Source organism: Syngnathus acus, chromosome 24 (genome assembly GCF_901709675.1).
Source record: "Syngnathus acus chromosome 24, fSynAcu1.2, whole genome shotgun sequence".
Lineage (NCBI taxonomy): Eukaryota > Metazoa > Chordata > Actinopteri > Syngnathiformes > Syngnathidae > Syngnathus > Syngnathus acus.
The window spans coordinates 949,366-968,508 of NC_051108.1; the positions used below are offsets into that span (position 1 = coordinate 949,366).

Sequence of the window (19,143 nt, forward strand, 5' to 3'; positions counted from 1 at the left end):
CGAGGTGGCACCAGCTTCAATGCGCATTACCGACACCTACTGGTTGAAGTCATATGAACTGAAAAAAGAACGAATCACTTTAGGAAGTTATTCGTTCACTCTCGTTCACTGAAAAGAAACGTTCTTTTGAACGAATCGTTCACTCACGAGCCAACACTAGTGCGGCCCTCCCACTTGAAACGTTCACCAGAGGAGAGCACTTGACTTCTCACTCACCAGCACCATGCACAACAGAAAACATCTGTAATTATTAATAAACATGACTTTTGGGCCCTCGCCGAGGATCATCTCCACTTTTTAAAGAGTCCGACATGGAGGCCGTGAGCGCATGGAGCCCTCAGCAAGTCCTAGACTGGATGAGAGGTAAGAAGAGCGAGCAACATTGCAACTCATCAACTTACCTCACTGACTACTGCACGCGCAAATCATGCAAGAACGTAATCAAGTCGATGCATGTTTTTATCTGTTGGAAGTCAGCGGCTCCTCCTCTCCATGTTGGGATTCGAGGCAGCTCACATATTTTGTGGCGTAAAACAAGAATTCACGCCCGAATTTAGACTTGCTGTGCACAGTGGACTCACACAAACAACGCGCTGGTTTTCTTTTGTGATTCGAACCGTCAAAGTGGTTCTTATGCTTGTCAAGTCATTGGCTGAGCAACAGGCTGCCAGGGGTGTGGCTAAGTAGCCCACTGTGACGTCACACAGGTTGTGTCTATCCATATGCTAATGAGCAGTGATGTGTCTGAGAATGAGCAAAACCGTCAAACGTCTCTTGTTTGATCACATGATCCCGGGACCAGCTCGGCGTGTCGGGACCGATCGACATGTTGCAGCTCGCACGACAAGCCTTTGCGGTCGGTCCAATCAGCTGGCGGCCTCCGCCCTGTTGAGTGACAGACATCCGCCGTGTCTTCCGCTCGTAAGGGATGGACAGATGCTATTGTAACTTCCACTGGAAGGAGTCCAAATTCTAACCGAAACTCTGGAGTTTGGACTCGCGGTGGAAGGAGGAGGATCCGCACTGGCTTGTTTGTTCAGTGGGAGGATAAAATGGAAAAGGCCACACCCTTAACAGAGAGAGACACTTCTTTGCTGAGGATAAAGAATAAACGCCTCAGGCTATTGACACTCACTTTCTGCTAGCAAAGGTGCACGCCACTCGAGGAAAAGCTTTTCCTCTCGAATGTTGTCGGTCAGCACTGGCGAGCACTTGCGATTATAAGTAGGCCGCCAGTGTGCGTGCGTGTTTGAGTTGAACTCAAAGTTGTTGATATTTGCTCAATGATTAACTGGCAACCGCTCTTTGCTCACGTGCCTGACCGGACGCGTCGCTGTTGTTTTTGTTGCGGCCCAGGCCTGGACGACAGCCTGCAACAATACCTCCCGGCCTTTAGGTGGCGGCAGGTGGATGGGGAGAAGCTTCTGAAGATGACACACCAGGAACTGAGCACGCTGGGCGTGCTCAAGGTGGGCCATCAGGAGCTCATGCTGGAAGCCGTCGACCTGCTCTGTGCGCTGGTACGCCGTCGTCACGTTAGAAAGCGAATCGGGTCAGTCGCTGATGACGTCTCTCGTTATTGGAAGAACAACGGCGTGGAGTCGGACAAGCTGAAGACGCTGGTGGGCCGGATGAGGCTGGCTCACCGCGACCTGGGCGGCGCCGTGTCGCAGCGCCGCAAGAACCCCGCCTACGGCAGCAGCGCCGCCCACCGGCCTTCCAACGACTTCCTCACCGCCGTGGTGGAGCTCATCGCCGCCGCCAAGAGTCTGCTGGCCTGGATGGACAGGTGTGTGATGATGAGCATCAAACCTCCGAGGCGCTCGGGCAGATGCGCTAACCGCTAGCTCACGTGCTAAATGAGCCAAACACACACGGGATACTTTTCCCGAATTCCAAACATTTCACCACCCTAATAACTGTCACTCAAACTTTGACACAGCAGCTCATTACACACTCACACAACACACACGCCTTCCTGCGCCTTTCCCAGGTGAGGCTTGTACGAGCCTGAAGAACATTCCCAACGTTTGACACCCGTCGCTGTTGTTTACATTTCATTCGCGGTCCATTCGACAGAGTGAGACATCTGTCGCTAGCAATCTGTGATGATAAGAAAATAAACACGCCTGGCGGCATGGAGAGCTAACAAAAGTTGTTTTCTTTTCTCTCTCGGCCCAATGTCAATAAATGATGTTGTTTGCAGGACTCCCCTGACAAGCGCCAGCGACTTCACGTCCACGAAAAGCAACATCGTCCAACTGTGTCTGGAGCTCACCTCCACCGTCCAGAAGGTTGCTCTCTTTGATTTGCTTTATTTTCTACACTTGAATGACGTCGGAACTTGTTTTCTAATCCTAATAACGTTCACGAGCCTTTTTAATCTCGTTGTTGGTCAAAGTTCGCCGAAGCCGCCCGCCACCCTCACTCATGTTTGTGTTTTGCCCTCACAGGACTTCACCGTTTATGAGATAGAAGAGAAGAGCCTGGAAGTGGTCAGTCCTTTTCTTCTGCTTTTGATATTGGCACACGCACACACATTTCCCTTTTCCTGTCCCATGTTGTGTGCTGCTGTTTATTCAGCTCGGGAACGCCGACTTCCTGTCTTAGATCACGCTTCCTGTTGGCCAGCCTTTTGTTCGCCGCACTTGTGTGTCTCTTCCCCTTCCAAACTTCCAATAAAAAGAAAATGCCAGCAACAAAAAGCAACATTTTTAACAGCATCAACTTGTAATATTAATGGAAGAAATAAGAAGCTAGGCTAATTATTAGCTACACACAAGCGATGGGGATATACTGGCGTGTGTGTATGTGTGCATGTGTGTGTATGGCTGGTTTTCGCTGTGTTCCGTTCACCTTGTGAACCCAATCCAAGTTGCAAAAAAGCTGGGAGGAGTGCTCTCCAGTGTTTCCTGCTTATTTTGGTATTTCCTGTTGGTTGCTAGTTTCCTGCGCTAAAGCACTCCCGTGTGTGTGTGCGTGTGTGTTTCAGTCTCAAGCTCTAAACAGCCTCTGCGAGAAGACAGCCCAGATGACCTCCGACCCGTCCAATAGCGACCATTCGTGCGTGGAGGAAGTTCACATCTGTAACATCAAGCCCGGTGAAGGCCTGGTGAGTGCTGGTGGAATTTGGTGGCCTCTTGTGGCCAGTTTATAGACTGCGTGCAGCACTAATGGGATGCGTTGCTTGGTAGGGCATCTACATCAAGTCCACCTACGACGGCCTTCACGTCGTTACAGGAACCACCGAGAACGTGAGTTACCACCTTGTGATCAGTTAATTGGTTAATCCACAGCTAATTATTTTCCCCAGGCTAGACTGAAGAAAGAGCCAACCTTGTTCATTCTCAGTCCTTCTCATTGGTTTTCAACTTTAGTCCCCAGCAGACAGGACCAAGAAGATCCACGCCGGAGACGAGGTGATCCGAGTCAACGAGCAGACCGTGGTGAGTGACGCCGACCTCGCTGTCTCTCCTCCTGCATGTCCCCGTCCGTCCGCCCGCCCCATCATCGCCACGCTGCGCTGTGATTGGTCCAGGTGGGCTGGCAGCTCAAGAACCTGGTGGCCAAGTTGAGGGCAACGTCGGGCGACGTGCTTTTGGTGTTGAAGAAGAGGCCGTCGGAAACCGCCGGCGCCTTTGCTGCGGCGCCGCTCAAGAACATGCGCTGGAGGCCCCCCCTCGTTCAGGTTGGACCGAGCGTGACATCATCACGTGACATCGTAGCGTGATCTTGTAATGTTTGTTTCCATGACGACATTGCAGGTGTCATCGGGCCTCCCCAGATGGCGTCTTCCTTCGGAGACCCCTGCCAATGGCGCCAAGACGGCCATCTTGGATCTGCACATCCCCCCTCCCTCCGGCGCCCAGTATTTATCAGCGTGAGTGGCGCACTTTGACCTTTCCGCTTCCTCCTGCGCTCATTTCAAGCCATTTCTTCATCTTGCTCACTCAGTGAGGCCAAGGCACCATCGAGGTCTCCTCACTCCTGTCTGGATGCTGAGGCATGCGGCGCTGCCAGAACCGACGTCGACAACGCTCCTCAAGTCCATCTGCCCATCCCGGCCCCAGCCCCGGTCCCCATCCCGGTTCCAGTCCGACTCCGACAGCGCCACGGTGGACGCGGTGAGAACGCTTTACACCGAGAACTCCCAAAAAATAATGTTGGCAGTCAAATATGAATCATGGTAGGTCGACAATAAGGTGAAAACTACTTGTCGTCCGTGCAGGTGCAGGTAAACCTCGACCCATGTCCATGCCGGCCGAGGTTCTCTCGGCCGTGTCTTGCCAGCGTGGCGGCGCTCCAGGAAGGAACGGTAAGCAAGCCGCTCCGTTTCGGAGCCGCCGAGAAGCTTCACTCAAAGATGGCGTGGCGTCACGCAGGAGGCAGCCACCATCTTCAGCGCTACCTGAGCAATGACGGCATCAGCAGCATCACTGAAGAGAAGGGCGACGAGGAGCAATGCTTCCCGCTGCCGTACCGCCGGCAACCGTCCATCCGCGGCGTGGACCACATCCGGGGCAGCCGCTGCTTCATCAGCGCCGACTTGCACAACAGCGCCACCATCCCCTTGCAGGAAGCAGCGGGCAAGAAAGAGCCCGCCGCCGCCGCCGCCGCTGCCAGTGGGAAACAGTCGACGTCGCTGCTCGGAGGCTGGCTGGCTCGCCTCAGGCTGCTCAGCCATTGACGGACACGCAGGTTTTTTTTTATGAACCCTTTTAGGGATGTGCCAAATACTTGCAGCAGATTTACTGATTTGATTTGATCTATTTGTTACGTGCTGAAAACCTCATTGATTTGAAATAGCATAAGATGGCACAATAAGGTTTTTGCGTCTGTGACCCTCCCACGCTATAAATATATCCTACAATATATCTATTTTTTTACTGTAAACATCTTTTAAGTCACATTTTTACTCAGGACAAAGTTTCTATACACAAATTGTTTAAATTTTTGTGGTTCCATTTTTGAGTTTCATTGGCAGAATCGCACATATTCTGTTCCCATTAACGCCCACTAGACGGCGCTGTTGTATCGTTTATTAAAAGTTAAGTGACGCTCGACGCTGACGTCATGTTTGTGTGGGACGTCGCTTGTTTGACCGTCTGCCACGGTCACGCGCGCGCACTGTGCACGCGTGGAGATGGTTTGGGTTCGAACGCCCAGCAGAGGACGCTTGTGGAGACATTTGACGTCCGTGAGCCATTTTGCTGAGCGACAGCAACTTCAGCAGCCTTCTTCCTGATGCAAGGTACTCCTCTCCGTCTTTTATTTTCATGCAACAATAAGTTCACCTTTTGCAAATAACTGGCGACAATTTCCGCATACGTAACTGATCACAATTAATGCAGCACGCAGTCCTTTTTCATTTGGTTGATGATTACATTCACCTGTGCTTCACTTCTTTGCCTTTTGTCAGACGTTCTATGCAATCTAGTGTTTTTTTGCAACGTGTAAGGAATTTAATTCAGGTTTCCACCTGTTCACATTTTAACTGCTCGGTTCTTTCATTTATTTTGGTCAACCTATGGTGCATTCATCAAGTATATTGAATATAGGATTTTTCACAATTGTCTTTTTGTTAATCAGTATGTCAGCAAGTCCCCGAAAGGAGAAAACCCGAGAAATGTGAAGCCATAGGACGCCGAGGAGGACGAGCGAGACGCGTCCATTTCACGTCGCCGTCCATGTCGTCGGAAAGCAGCTCGCCACCGCCGTCGCCTTCGACTCCCTCGCCGTCACCCATCCCACCCGACGACCGACCCGGCATCCCTGCTCACGATGTCTCCGCCCCCGGCGTCTCCTTCCTGCTCCAGATTGGACTAACCCGGGAGCCGCTGACCCTGGACGCCAACAACCTCTCACTGTCGGCCATCGTTGAGCTCATCTGCGCCATCCTCGACCACAAGGTACAAATAAAAAGTTACTGTGCTCCACAAGTTGGACTTTCGTGACCTCAACCAGTTTTCGTGTGTGTGTGTGTGTGAGTGTGTGTGTGGCCCGCTTAATGGCAGATTAAAGACACACTCAGTGTGCATTAAAAGATGCAAAGTGAAAATGGATTTCTTCCTCGGGTCAAAGCCGGGCCAAAACAATCACGTAAGCTGAACGTTTCCCATTTTTGGAGTGTCAACGATTTACGCCATTCAGTTCCCAGAATGCGGCTTGACGCGGATGCACGACAAGATCCTGCTCTTCCGCCACGACCTGAACTCGGACAACATCCTGCAGCGGGTCACCGCCGCCGAGGACATACGCGAGGGCGACCTGGTGGAGGCGGTTCTGTCGGGTTAGCAGCGCTCTTCATCCTACCACGCTCGAGCGCGCAATTGATGGCGACCTCTTCTGCTCGCAGCTCTCGCTTCATCGGACGACTTGCAGACGTGCCCTCACGTGCTGTGCGTGCACTCGTACCGTGCGCCGGCCTTCTGCGATCACTGCGGCCAGATGCTGTGGGGGCTCGTACGCCAAGGCCTCAGATGTGAAGGTGAGGTCAACGCTGGAGCCCTCTGTGATTTTTATTCAACGTGAATGATTTATGTCATGTCCGTGGGAAACTTCTCTTAGTTCTCTCTAAAAATCTGTTCTGTGCAGGTTGTGGTCTGAACTTCCACAAGCGTTGCGCAATGACAATTCCAAACAAGTGCAGCGGCGTCAAGAGGAGACGAGCCTCCAACGTCTTGCTGAGCGGCGCTCCCGCATCTCTTCAGCGCCGACCGTCTGCCGAGCTCCCCAAACATTGCAGCACGCCGCAGGATGAGGTACCGCGGTCTCAAAGTGCGACACCTGACATTTCCGTGTCGCATGTGCTTGTAACATGTTTGTGGAAGTGAGCACACATTCACAGATGAGCTAGTCTAGATTGTGCAACCAGCACACACACACACATTGACAGTGCCTGGAGGCTAGGCACCGGATTTTCCATCCTGTTTCACACAGCCAACAAAGTGATTACCATGCGCGCACACACACACAGCTTGACTTGTTCCTTTGTCATCATTAAATTGATGTGAGCAGCAGCGCCCCCTTCTGGGCGCCAGGAATCGTACGCACGGCGTCCGTCCGGCCTGGTTGGCCAAAACGGCCTCGGGGGGCGTCAAGCTGCCGCACACGTTCGCCGTGCACACGTACGCGCGACCCACCGTGTGTCAGCACTGCCAGCGTCTGCTCAAGGGTCTCTTCCGACAAGGCCTGCAGTGCAAAGGTCAGCACGCCCGTGGCGCTGCATCCGCAAACTCGGGGAACCTTCTGACGTGCCGCCCCTGCTTCAGATTGCAAGTTCAACTGTCACAAGAGATGCGCCGACAAAGTTCCTCGAGACTGCTTGGGGGAGGTCAACGGAGGTGAGTCCGTTCTAGTATTATATATTACATGTTGGTGTGACTTTGTCTCGTACTCCAGAAGGAACATCCAGTCCCATCCTGGACTCGGAGGTGCACAACGGAGACGTCAACGAACAGGAGCGAGGGGCGGCGTCGGAGGACCGCAACGACGACAATGGGAGCCCTCCGACCGGCAGCAACATCCCCCTGATGCGAGTGGTCCAGTCCATCAAACACGCCAAGCGGAGAAGCTCCACTGTGGTCAAAGAAGGTTGGATGGTCCACTACACCAGTCATGACAACATGGTCAGTACACACACAAACACGTGTGTGTGTGTGTGTGTGATTGCACACGTGTGACCTTGACGTGTCTGTGCAGAGGAAGCGACATTTCTGGTGTCTGGACTGCAAAAGTCTTACACTCTTCCAGAACCACAGCGGAGCTAAGTTCTACAAGGTACCGACCGACACGCAAGATTGGATTTAATGGTTGAAGGGAACGTGACGTTCCTAACGTGCGTCCTCAGGAGATGTCGCTGTCCGAGATCCTGCGCGTGGAGGCGTCGCAGGAAGCGGCCGGCCCGACGGCGGGCAGCAGCGCCCCGTGCTTCCGCTTGGTCCTGGCGTCCGGCGCCGTCTATTACGTCGGCGAGGACGACGGCGGCGCGTCTCGGGAAACGGGCCGCAGCTGGGAGAAGGCCATCCGCCGGGCCATGATGCCCCTCACGGCCAAAGGCACCGGAAAGGGGCGGGACCACGGTGAGTGTCAAGCGTGATGATGCAACAGGAAGCAGAACGGCATCTACGTGCTCTGTGAGATTTGACAGCCGCCACGTCCAGAACTGTCAATCCCACTAAAGTGACGCTGATTGAAGGGATTTCAGCGGATTTTCCACCTCATCTGGCTCCATTTGGGCTGGAATTAACAGTAAATTCCTTTTAGGCCTTTTCACCTGGTTAGCCCCGCCCCTTTTTGCAATCACATTAATACATGCTATTCTGCTAATGCACATTATGCAACACACTTATGTCAGACTGGCCCCCAAATGACAGGAAGATCTCATTCCAGGAAGAGGAAGTGCTCCTCGTGGTTGAATAAATAAAAGTCGTGTCAAATATTTGACCCAAATGTGAGCACAAAGCAGAATCGGAATCGATAGCGCCGCTCTCATGGAAATTTGCTGGCAGGCAGGCAGGCACTGTGCTGTATTTAGTGTGGGGAACAGGAACATAGGTTTTATTTTGATCTTGTGGTTGTGTCCGCAGAGGAGCTCGCCATCAGCATATCAGTTTGCAACTCGCAGATCCAAGAGAACGTGGTGAGTCCTGGGAACGTGAGCGTCGTCATCTTCATCCTGATTTATGATGATCTATCTTTTCCTCATCCAGGATATCAGCTCCGTCTATCAAATCTTTTCTGACGACGTTCTCGGCTCAGGACAATTTGGTGTCGTCTATGGAGGTGAGATCAGGTCAACTTCCAGGGCGTACCGCTAGAGAGAGCCCGCGCTGTGCTCTGCTGGCTCCCTCTAGTGGTACGATGAAGAACAAGGACCGACCTCAAGACATTTGGATTTCAAAACATTTATTTGATGTCCTCCTGCTCAGGTCAGCACAGAAAGAGCGGTCGCGACGTGGCCATCAAGATCATCGACAAGATGAGATTCCCCACCAAGCAGGAGAGTCAGCTGCGCAACGAGGTGGCCATCTTGCAGGTATCCGCACGCTAAATAAGGTGCAGCCATCTCAACTGCTTTCGGTTGAGTCGCAGCATCTTCTCGCCCGTCTCCAGAAGCTGCGGCACCCCGGCGTGGTAAACCTGGACTGCATGTTCGAGACCCCCGAGCGGGTCTTTGTGGTCATGGAGAAGCTTCACGGTGACATGTTGGAGATGATCCTGTCCAGTGAGAAGAGCCGTCTGCCTGAGCGTCTGGCCAAGTTCTTGGTGACGCAGGTGAGCGCCACAAATGATTGCTTGCCTGGCCCTCTCGCAGCAAAAAGCGTCTCTTCACTTTTGTAGTTGTTTTTGTTCCTGGCGCGTGCAGATCTTGGTGGCCCTCAGACATCTCCATTTTAAGAACATCGTCCACTGTGACCTGAAGCCTGAAAACGTCCTCCTAGCCTCGGCGGAACCTTTGCCTCAGGTACAAAGACAACAAATTGCTCTTCCCGAACGTCGTCGTGCATCTCTTCTTCCTCTTCCTCAGGTGAAGCTGTGCGACTTTGGCTTCGCCCGCATCATCGGCGAAAAGTCCTTCCGGCGCTCGGTGGTGGGAACGCCGGCCTACCTGGCGCCGGAGGTTCTCTGCAACAAAGGCTACAACCGCTCGCTGGACATGTGGTCGGTGGGCGTCATCGTCTACGTCAGCCTGAGCGGAACCTTCCCTTTCAACGAGGACGAGGACATCGACGAGCAGATCCACAACGCTGCCTTCATGTACCCGCCCGGTCCCTGGAAGGAGATCTCAGGGGATGGTAGGAGATCCACAGAATAAATCAATTATTGAATGAGATGAATGGAAAATCACACATTCATCAATTATTTATTTATTTAAGTCAATCAAATGAAGAAAAAAACCAAACATTTGCTCAGCCAGTGATGCTAGTCTTGTTTCCATAGCGACGGACTTGATCAACAACCTGCTGCAGGTAAAGCTGAGGAAGCGCTACAGCGTGGACAAGTCCCTCAGTCACCCATGGCTGCAGGTAAGCAAGTGGAAAGGCAAAAAAAATCTGGACCAAGTCAGACTAGCGTCCGGTTCTACAGGACTACGACACCTGGAAAGACCTTCGGGATTTGGAGACGCGGCACGGCGACCGCTACATCACGCACCAGAGCGACGATGCACGTTGGGAGGAATTTGCTGGCCACCAGGAGGAGCCCTAGTCCCCAAACGGACGTTTGGAATCCAAGGACAGCTCCTCAGAATCCAAACATAGATTCAACATAACCAGCATTTGAAATGCTATTTGGGAATTAAAACTTTTGCACTTACACAAAAAAGGCACAGTGTTCACTGACCGCATGGCGACCAGTCCAATGTTTGTCTTTATCTTCCCTGACTTCCAGTAGCGACCAGTCCCGGCCATCTGGTCTTTCTTCAGGGTTCGGCTCCATTTGGGGTTCCGGCTGTCAGGCAAATTGGAGCTCAGTGAAGCCGGCGACAGGCGGCGGCGCCGGAGACCTCTTTTCCAGCTTGAGCCCGGTGGCCATCTTGGGCCGGGCCAGGCGGCTCGGGTGCAGCAAGCCGAAGAAGAGGAAGCGCTCGCCCATCTTGGCGCCGTCCGTCAGTGCCTCGTAGCTGCTTAGCAGCTGCTCCCTGGTGGACTGGTCGCTGTTCTTCAGCAGGACCTGGGAACCAGACAAGTTATTGGAGCCCGACTTGTCGTAGCCAATGGGGTCCGAAGCGCACTTGCCTCCATGCGTACATCGATCCCCATGTTCTTCAGGAAGTTCTTCTGAGACAGCGGTCCCAAGCAGGCCACGCCCTTCCCCGCCACGCGCCGCACGTAGCTAAAATCCACGTCCGCCGTGAGGTCGGCGCAGCCGGGAGATGCCAGGACGTGGTGGAGACTGTGACCTTTGAACCCCTGACAAGCAAAGATGGAAGGACTTGAGACGCCGCCGCTAATCGCCGTGACGACGCGGTTCTACCCGGAAGGTGTCCGTCTTGGTGCCGTCGTGGCCGTAGTCGGCGATTAGCGCCGCCCCGCCGTGCTCGGAGACCCGTCGCGCCAGCTGCTGGATGATGACGCCGCCCTCGGCGCACACCTCCACGTGGTCCCGACTTTCATCAGCCTGCATGTACGCAAACACAATCGAGCTGACTCATCATTTCTTTCAATCTAGTCAACGGGAAAAAGAATCCAACTTATACTGACTGACCTGCACCAGGGTGTTGGAGGCCAAGGTGGGCGACGGCGCCAGAACGAACCTCAGCCGGCCCGGCCGCTCGGGGTCCACGTCCACCATGACCTCACGCCAGCCTCGCTCTGTCCGCTGGCAACCAAAGAAAGAACGGTCACTTCACTGGTTCTTTTATCTCAAACAAAATATTTTGTTTGAGATAAAAGAACCAGTAAAGTGATTAACAAGTAAAAACAAAATGAACTTAGTACAAAGAAAGAACAGATTGATTAAAACCAGTTGTGTGGGGCAGGACGACGACGTTGTTGGTACCTGGAACTTGTGTATGGGCAGCGCGTCAAAGAACTCGTGAGCCAGAAACACGCTGAAACCTGGACAGTTTTATGTTGACAACCCTGAACTGGTCTCCATGGCAACGCTTCACTATTTTTCTCATTTGGGCCTACCAGGCGGGACGTCCTCCAAGCGGCGGTACCAGGACACGGGTAGGCCAGCAGCGGTTCGGCCGTGTCTGTAAACGGGCCGGCCCTCCCGCGCGACTTCGTCGACGGTCCCGACCAGAGTCTGCGCCTGCAGACGACTCAGAACCGGGCTCACCTCCACCAAGTGCAGCGAAACCGAAGCCGCGCTCAGCACTGGCTGGAGCTGAGCAAAAACCTGCAGCAACAATGTGATGATGACGATTTTGTCAGACAAAAGCATCGACGAGGGCGTACCCGGAGAACGTCGCTGGCCAAAGATCCTTTCCCGGGTCCTAGTTCCACCAGCTGGAGCTGTTTGGGCCGACCCGCCGCTATCCACTCGCTGACCACCCACACGCCCAGCAGCTGCACAAACAGCAAGTATTTAAATACCATACCTACATAGCTAACATAAAAGTAGCAATTTGGCGCACCTCGCCAAAGATCTGACTAATCTCCGGCGATGTGATGAAGTCTCCATCAGCTCCCAGCATGTTCTTCTTCACGTAATATCCCTTAAGATACAAGACAAAGTTAGGAGGCGCCACGTGGCGAAACAAAGTGTGGCGGACGCACCATGACGGGGTTGGTGAGCGCTTCCCTCATGTATTCGGCCACGGAAATGGGCCCGGTGGCTTTGATTTTGGATGTCAAGTGGCGCAGCATGGTGGATCCGCTCACCTCGTCCTCCGAGCGAGAAGATGAGGAGCTCCAAAGTCTGGTGCTCGCTACTGGCCAGCGCACTGATGACAACAAACTCTTTTTGTTATAGTATTCACTCATTCAAGAGAAAGACAAGACATATTTGGGGTTTGTGTCATGCATAGTTATTAAAGAAGGGGACTGGGAAAAAAAACATGTTGACGATCACACTTTTTACCTGGTCGCACTGGACTGACAGGATGAATCAACCTGATCAGCTGATGTGTTTTGGAAGCACAAAGGCGCCTCATTTCTCCAAATGTGAAGTCGATGCTCACTTAAGTCTCGTGCTTGATTGGATTTGTTGTTGAATGGAACTTTCAGCACGTGCACAACAGCGTTAGCGTTAACGCGGTCATTCACACGTGCAGCAAACGACACGAGACGAAACACGAATAAACCACGCTTTCGTTTCAAGTACAAATGGCAGGAATTAAATTATGTATTATAGTTATGAATGTATTATCCTCACGGCAGGGAGAGCATTTCCGTAAAAACGAATTTCATTCGAATGACGGATATAAACATCCGGTGTCCTTTCACAACAAAAGAAACTCATTTTAAGAATTTGCATTCATTTGCAATATAATTTGTTACTCTTTGCTGAAATAATATCTGCACTACTTTAAATTTTCGTTCATCCTGGGTGCAGGTACATATTTAGCGTGCTTGATTTATTTTGAAAATTTGGCCAGAGTAACAAGCCTTTTGTTGATTGGACGAGCTGAGAATACGCAGGAAATACGTTTGTTTGGTTCACTGGAGCTTGATTCAATTTTATTTTATTTTTATGCTCACATTTCTAAAATATGTATATTTGGTGATAGTGTGACAAAATTGTGTGGCTTTGACCGAGAATTCTTTTGTGTGGCGGAAACCACCTTGTGACGTTCACCTTTCCACTTCCGGGTCATGCATCCTCATGCAAGCAGCATGGCTGCCAAAAACAAGCACAGAAAAAAGTTCAACCCAAGCAAAAAGGGGATAAGCCAGTCGGAAGATAGCAATATGGGGGAAGACTACGACGACGAAGGGGACAATCAGACAGAGATGGTAGACAGACATCAGGCGGAGCCGGACGAGTTTAATCTCGAGGAGGTTCTGCGGCTCGGCGGTACTAAGGTGACTTCAAGCAAACATTCGGAGAACAGCGCTGGCTAAATTGTTCGCATTCTGTAAATTATTAGAAGCACAAATACTTATGTAAAAAAAGACTGAAATACTTTACGGTATGAACTGTATTTTATTTTGTTGTCTGCAGGCCGACTACATACTCCTGGCCAACTTGGACGAGTCCAACGTGTTGTTGGACGGAGGGAAGCAAGGCGCCATAGATGACCTGGAAGAAGGAGAACTCGAAAAGTTTATCGTAAATTTGGGCGTTCGGAATTTTGCCAACTTGCAGATCCTCCCAGACGAGACAGAAGAAAAAGCAGTTCAGAAGAAGGAGCCGGAAACGTCCAAAGCGGAGAAACCTGCTGAGGGAAAAGCTTCCAAGCCACAACAGAAGCCTTCAGAGAAGAAGACGAAGAAAGGAAAAGCGGCGGCGACGTCTGTGAAACGAGCCAAACAAAACGTGTTTGAGTTCCATCAGAGGACTGTTCTACTGATCAAACCCGGAGGCAAATGGCATGACCTGGAATATGGCGCAGAAGGATCCACGCTAGCGCAGGATCCCGCCTTGGTGTCGTCTTACAAGACGCTGGCTCAGCGTCTTTACCAAACTGAAGCGGCGCTGTACAAGAACAAGAAAAACCTGCAGAAAGGAGCCAACTCAGCCTGGATGAAGACGGTGGTCTCGGCCGGCGTTCTGGCCGACAGGATGGCGGCTATGACGGTTCTGATCCAGGACGCCCCGGTGCAGATGTTGGAACACGTGGAGAACCTGGTGTCCATGGTGAAGAAAAAGGGCAACCGACGGATGGGCCTGATGGCACTGGACACGGTGCGGGAGCTGTTCCTGTCCGACCTGCTGCCGGAGAACAGGAAGCTGCGGCCCTTCGACCAGCGGCCCTTCGACAAGCTGGAGGAGCTGGCGAGCGGCAACCGCGACGCCCGAGACCGCCGTCTTATCCTCTGGTACTTTGAGCACCACCTGAAGCACCACGTGGCTGAGTTCGTGGCCGCGTTGGACGTGGTGGCCCACGACACGGTGGCGGCCACCAAGGCCAAGGCGCTGGCCACCGCGCACGAGCTCCTGTGCCAGCGGCCAGAGCAGGAGCGGGCGCTGCTGGTCCAGCTGGTCAACAAGCTGGGCGACCCCGAGTACAAGATGGCGGCCAAGGCCTCGCACCTGCTGGAGACGCTGCTGCACCAGCACCCCAACATGAAGGCGGTGGTGTGCTGCGAGGTGGAGCGCCTCATGTTCCGCTCCAACATCAGCGCCAAGGCTCAGTACTACGCCATCTGCTTCCTCAGCCAAGTGCACCTGAGCCACGAGGAGGACGCGCTGGCCACCAAGCTCATCGCCGTCTACTTCTCCTTCTTCCGCACCTGCGTGGGCAAGAAGGAGGTGGAGTCCAAGATGCTGAGCGCGCTGCTGTCGGGCGTCAACCGGGCGTACCCGTACGCCAGCCGTGGCGACGAGAAGGTGAAGGAGCAGATGGACACGCTGTTCAAGGTGGTCCACCTGGTCAAGTTCAACACGGCCGTGCAGGCCCTCATGCTGCTCTTCCAAGTCATGGACTCCCAGCAGAGCGTCTCCGACCGCTACTACGTGGCCTTGTATAGGTAAGCAACCAGTTTTTCCACCTCAGGTCCAGGGGCTGCAGAAGTTGTTTTTACTCTTGTCTGACCTTCTCTCCTCAGGAAGCTTCTTGATGCGAGTCTGTCCACATCTACCCGTCAGAACATGTTCCTCAACCTGCTGTACAAGTCGCTGAAGGCCGACACGGTTCTGCGCCGCGTCAAAGCCTTCATCAAGCGTCTGCTGCAGGTCAGCGCCGAGCAAGGGGCCAACTTTGCCTGCGGCGCCCTCTTCCTGGTCTCCGAGGTCATGCGGGCCAAGCCGGGACTCAAGACGCTGCTGCAGGAGGCCGGGGTACCGACAACATTTGGGGAACCTTTGATCACTTTTCAGGAGGCTTAGTAACCCATTTTTGTTTTCCTGAGGACGGGGAAGAGGCGTTCAAAGACCTCCCTGAAGAAAAGGACCCAGAAGACGACAACGACGAGGAGGAGCGCTTCGCCGACGCCGACAAGATGGAGGACGTCACGCCGAGCGTGCAGGAGATCAAACTTGTGCCGTCGTGGGTGCATCATCAGAACCTGGAAGGTCCGTCTCACACACTCAGCATGTCAATGCTGTCTTTCCAGATCATTGATGGATTGGTTAATCAATGGGCATCCCGTCAACAGGTGCGAAGCAAGTGCAGACGACGTACGACCCGCTGCACAGGAATCCGTTATTCTGCGGCGCAGACCGCACCACCTTGTGGGAACTTCACCGAGTGAGAAACATGCAATGTCCTCTTTTCGCGTGGTGCTCTACGGGTGGCCATTTTTGTAGTCTTATCAACTGTTTCCTCCCTCAGTTGGCGCTGCACTTCCATCCGTCTGTGTCGCTCTTCGCCAAAATGCTTTTGCAGGTTGGGGAACAAAAATTCAATTCATAATTTCTTCGATTTGATTCGGTGTCAAAATGTGGGAACTGTTGACAGGAGGATGTGATCCAGTACTCCGGCGACCCCCTGCAGGACTTCACCCTCATGCGCTTCCTCGACAGATTTGTCTTCAGGAACCCCAAACAGATCAAGGGCAAACGTAATCATCACGTACGCACCAAAAATAAAAAATAGTCGAGACCAAAATGTGATGTCTTTGCCACGCAGAGAACACGGACACGTCGGTGTTGCAGCCGAAAACCAGATCGCACGGCATCTCTTTAGCAGGTGATGGACACATTTCTTTGTCTTCTCAAATCTAAAAGCAGTTTTTGTTTACTCCTTTTTTGGTGTGTGTGCATTTTAGTGAACAGCGAAGAGTTCCTGGATAAAGAAGAAAGTCAAATTCCTGTAGACCAAATCTTCTTTTATCGGTGAGTTTGTTTGCAATTTTGAGTGTTGGGTGTTGTGAGTGAGCCGCTTTTTTTCTTTTTTTTTGCCCGGCAGCTTCTTCAAGAAGCGCCGGCAGGAGAACGCGCACCGCCGGCCCAAGAGGGGCGACGACACCGAGAGCCTGGAGGATATCGACGACGACGAGTTTGAGAAGATTCTCGGTAGGCCGCCTCCTTCTCCTTCCTCATCTTCCGCTCGCAGCTAACGAGGAGTCGTCTTTTAACAGACTCGTGCGAACAGGACTCGTACTTTGCCGAGTTCCCAGACAATAACTTGGACTTTGCCGGGTGAGCTCTACATTTTGGCACAAAGAAGAAAAAAAATGACATAATGAAGAAGGAAAAAAAATAGTAACTCATTTGTGCATTTCTCAACATCTCAGGAACATGTCGGGCGACAAAAGGAAAAAAAGCGGGAAAAAGGATGCGGACGTGTCGGAGGACTTGGACGACTTGGACGAGCTGGACGACGAGGAGGTGTCGCTGGGCAGCATGGATGAGGAAGACTTTGGGGAAGACCTGGATGAAGAAGGCGGAACCTTCATGGAGCCTGCCGGAGATTTTGCGGATGAAGGCGGTTAGTCATTTTTCTCCTTTGATGAAAGGTCTGAATTCAAATGACAAGTGGTGTCATTTTTTGGCAAAAGTGCACTTGAAGCATTCAGTTGTCCTTCCACTTCCAGAACTGGAAGACGATGACGAGCAAGATGTCGACTTTGGTGAGTTTACGATGTTGTTCCTTTCGCCTATTTAATTCAATAGTTTTGTTAATTTACTGTAAAACATTAATAGTTGGAAATGACAGTTTTAATATTATTTATACATTTCCATGTCATCTTCCTCAGATGAAGAAGTTGATGTTCCAGATGTGACACCGCGTTCCAAGAAAGTCAAGAGGAAGGCGAGCGAAGCGCTGGACTTCACACAGACTTTTGGTTTGTTCTCATTTTGGAAAATGATTTGAAACGTCGACGTCAACTTCTTGCCTCATTTTGCATCTTGCCGTCAGCCTCCAAAGCAGGAAAGAAGAAAAAGAAAGGAGAAAAAGGAACGGCCATGTTTGCAGCGGCTGAGGAGGTCAGAGGTCGCATCCCAAACAATTCAATAAGATAGCTGCTTCTCACAATAATTCAACTTTTCTTTTCCAATGAAGTTTGGCTGCCTGCTGGATGATAACGCCGGCGCCAAGTTTGATAACATCGGACTGAACGCCATGGCCAACAAGGACAAAGCAGGTAACAAAATCATTGACGAGAAATTCTTTCAAACTGGACCTTTTATTGCCCGGATCATCTTTTCCATTCAATTCAACGGGAAACAATTTAAAATACAACTATGGTCACAAAAATTAAACTCTTATCTCAAGGCACCACTGTCGAGGTCCCTTGAAACAAATATCCCGAGTAGTAGTGACCCCGAGTTCTTGCGTGCAGCCGTGAAGCAGCTCAAGTGGGAGAGCCAACGCGACGACTGGATCCACGACCGCGACGCCAAGACGCTGCGAAAGAAGAAGGCCACCTTCAACAAGAGGAAGCGCTTTGCACGTGGTAACAAGACCTCCACGATGATGGGAAACAAAAGAAAGCGGAAATAGTTGTCAGCGGCCGCCGGCGTCTGTCTCCCAATCCAATTGGTCTCTCAGCCGCACGCCGGTCACGCCCGCCAGCTCATTGGACTTGTAGTAAACTGTTGACGGGAGAAACCAAAAATAACTGCTGCCGTCATGGACCGAAAAGCATCATCTATGTTCGTACTGTGTTCTCGCTCACCTTCCAGAATGGATGGAAACCTTTTCTTCATTGTGCTTCTAAAATCTGAAACAGTTTCAATTAATGACTGACACACAAATGTGGGTGGATTAAAACACCGTAAAGTCATCGGAGATTAGATTTTTTTTTCGCCAAAGAATAACAATGCTGTGTAATTGTCAGCTGACAAGTATTGATTTAGTGCGTGTGCGCGCGCGCGCGACACACACCTTGGCTAGTGTTCATGGCGTGGAAGAGCCCATATGCACCGAAGACGCCGAGTAGCTCGACAACGATGATTCCTTTCATCAACCTTTTGGCCAAAGGTGCGAAAGGTTTGCGAGACATCCTGTCAGGCCCACATTTGATACTGAGTGAGTACGTTTGGAAATCGAGATTAACATTTCACTCAACTTTTGATGACAGTGCTGTGCTTTTTTTGGGTGAAGTGAATATTAACTCACCTCTCGTTGCCGACAAAAGAGCCAAATAAGCAAAGAATAATAGTTTAGCTATGATTATTATTACATTATAATAATTAGCTTCGTGTGGGATAATAAGATTTCAGTTTTGTCGGGAGGCTGAAGGGCTTCACCGGGTCAAACGGAGAAGCTAACAGGAAGCTAACATGCGACAGTCTGCTAACTACTACGGAAGCTCGCTGAATTTGGACAAATCACCGGAAACGCGTTTTAGTTCACTAGTGACGAAAATTCTTCGAAAAGGTCCATTAACATCCTTGAACCTACTGCATGAGAAACATACACATTTATCAATTTTAATATACCTAATTAGCTAATATATCCAGCTAATGTGTATATGCTGCAGTTTCTAATTGAGGCGGCAGATGGCAGCATTACTTCACAATTGATCTTATTGACTTATTTATTGCACTTATAATTTGATTTTGCACATTTTGATGTAGTGTTGCGTCATAATTTTCAGGTTTTTAAAAAAGCAAAAAGCTTTTAACTTTTTTATTTTTCCT

At 51.4% G+C, this 19,143-nt stretch overlaps 5 protein-coding genes across 10 annotated transcripts; 3 read left to right on the forward strand and 2 right to left on the reverse strand.

Annotated features, from left to right (window-relative positions):
• The first annotated feature begins 161 nt into the window (after positions 1 to 161).
• Positions 162 to 5,060, forward strand: cnksr3 (cnksr family member 3). 3 transcript variants are annotated; one of them, XM_037244705.1, is made up of 13 exons: positions 162 to 363; positions 1,357 to 1,520; positions 1,587 to 1,789; positions 2,207 to 2,294; positions 2,454 to 2,495; positions 2,993 to 3,112; positions 3,195 to 3,254; positions 3,378 to 3,446; positions 3,539 to 3,688; positions 3,765 to 3,880; positions 3,955 to 4,124; positions 4,229 to 4,315; positions 4,383 to 5,060. In XM_037244705.1, exons 1-13 carry the CDS (start codon positions 312 to 314, stop codon positions 4,685 to 4,687), a joined length of 1,626 nt encoding a protein of 541 aa, XP_037100600.1. In that variant the 5' UTR covers positions 162 to 311; the 3' UTR covers positions 4,688 to 5,060. The 3 variants fall into 3 exon arrangements, with proteins under 3 accessions (XP_037100600.1, XP_037100601.1, XP_037100602.1); XM_037244706.1 differs by having other exon boundaries at positions 3,765 to 3,868; XM_037244707.1 differs by lacking the exon at positions 162 to 363 and adding an exon at positions 840 to 1,150.
• Positions 5,061 to 5,152: 92 nt separating this feature from the next.
• LOC119118011 (serine/threonine-protein kinase D3-like) lies at positions 5,153 to 10,230 on the forward strand. Of its 2 annotated transcripts, XM_037244704.1 has the most exons (18): positions 5,153 to 5,251; positions 5,590 to 5,909; positions 6,151 to 6,289; positions 6,356 to 6,487; positions 6,595 to 6,761; positions 7,018 to 7,204; positions 7,272 to 7,343; positions 7,402 to 7,628; positions 7,702 to 7,779; positions 7,850 to 8,081; positions 8,589 to 8,641; positions 8,712 to 8,784; positions 8,931 to 9,037; positions 9,115 to 9,276; positions 9,368 to 9,466; positions 9,530 to 9,797; positions 9,943 to 10,028; positions 10,090 to 10,230. In XM_037244704.1, the coding sequence occupies exons 1-18, from the start codon at positions 5,245 to 5,247 to the stop codon at positions 10,207 to 10,209; spliced, it is 2,529 nt and encodes an 842-aa protein (XP_037100599.1). In that variant the 5' UTR covers positions 5,153 to 5,244; the 3' UTR covers positions 10,210 to 10,230. The 2 variants fall into 2 exon arrangements, with proteins under 2 accessions (XP_037100599.1, XP_037100598.1); XM_037244703.1 differs by having other exon boundaries at positions 9,368 to 9,797.
• Positions 9,857 to 12,871, reverse strand: ndufaf7 (NADH:ubiquinone oxidoreductase complex assembly factor 7). The gene is made up of 10 exons (XM_037244708.1): positions 12,532 to 12,871; positions 12,228 to 12,394; positions 12,086 to 12,166; positions 11,907 to 12,017; positions 11,637 to 11,847; positions 11,503 to 11,561; positions 11,209 to 11,322; positions 10,978 to 11,121; positions 10,740 to 10,913; positions 9,857 to 10,674 (listed from the first exon to the last, which is right to left on the reverse strand). Exons 1-10 carry the CDS (start codon positions 12,602 to 12,604, stop codon positions 10,456 to 10,458), a joined length of 1,353 nt encoding a protein of 450 aa, XP_037100603.1. The 5' UTR covers positions 12,605 to 12,871; the 3' UTR covers positions 9,857 to 10,455.
• A 366-nt stretch (positions 12,872 to 13,237) lies between these two features.
• cebpz (CCAAT enhancer binding protein zeta) lies at positions 13,238 to 18,284 on the forward strand. Of its 2 annotated transcripts, none has more exons than XM_037244819.1 (17): positions 13,238 to 13,475; positions 13,615 to 15,083; positions 15,162 to 15,393; positions 15,465 to 15,627; positions 15,711 to 15,802; positions 15,887 to 15,940; positions 16,013 to 16,115; positions 16,184 to 16,243; positions 16,323 to 16,389; positions 16,463 to 16,569; positions 16,635 to 16,695; positions 16,791 to 16,984; positions 17,091 to 17,126; positions 17,253 to 17,342; positions 17,417 to 17,484; positions 17,561 to 17,642; positions 17,841 to 18,284. In XM_037244819.1, the coding sequence occupies exons 1-17, from the start codon at positions 13,266 to 13,268 to the stop codon at positions 17,999 to 18,001; spliced, it is 3,249 nt and encodes a 1,082-aa protein (XP_037100714.1). In that variant the 5' UTR covers positions 13,238 to 13,265; the 3' UTR covers positions 18,002 to 18,284. The 2 variants fall into 2 exon arrangements, with proteins under 2 accessions (XP_037100714.1, XP_037100715.1); XM_037244820.1 differs by having other exon boundaries at positions 17,426 to 17,484.
• On the reverse strand, positions 17,666 to 18,810 carry LOC119118077 (protein CEBPZOS-like). 2 transcript variants are annotated; one of them, XM_037244822.1, is made up of 4 exons: positions 18,620 to 18,810; positions 18,386 to 18,525; positions 18,177 to 18,221; positions 17,666 to 18,093 (listed from the first exon to the last, which is right to left on the reverse strand). In XM_037244822.1, exons 2-4 carry the CDS (start codon positions 18,501 to 18,503, stop codon positions 18,005 to 18,007), a joined length of 252 nt encoding a protein of 83 aa, XP_037100717.1. In that variant the 5' UTR covers positions 18,504 to 18,525; positions 18,620 to 18,810; the 3' UTR covers positions 17,666 to 18,004. The 2 variants fall into 2 exon arrangements, with proteins under 2 accessions (XP_037100717.1, XP_037100716.1); XM_037244821.1 differs by having other exon boundaries at positions 18,386 to 18,504; positions 18,620 to 18,809.
• Positions 18,811 to 19,143: the final 333 nt, after the last annotated feature.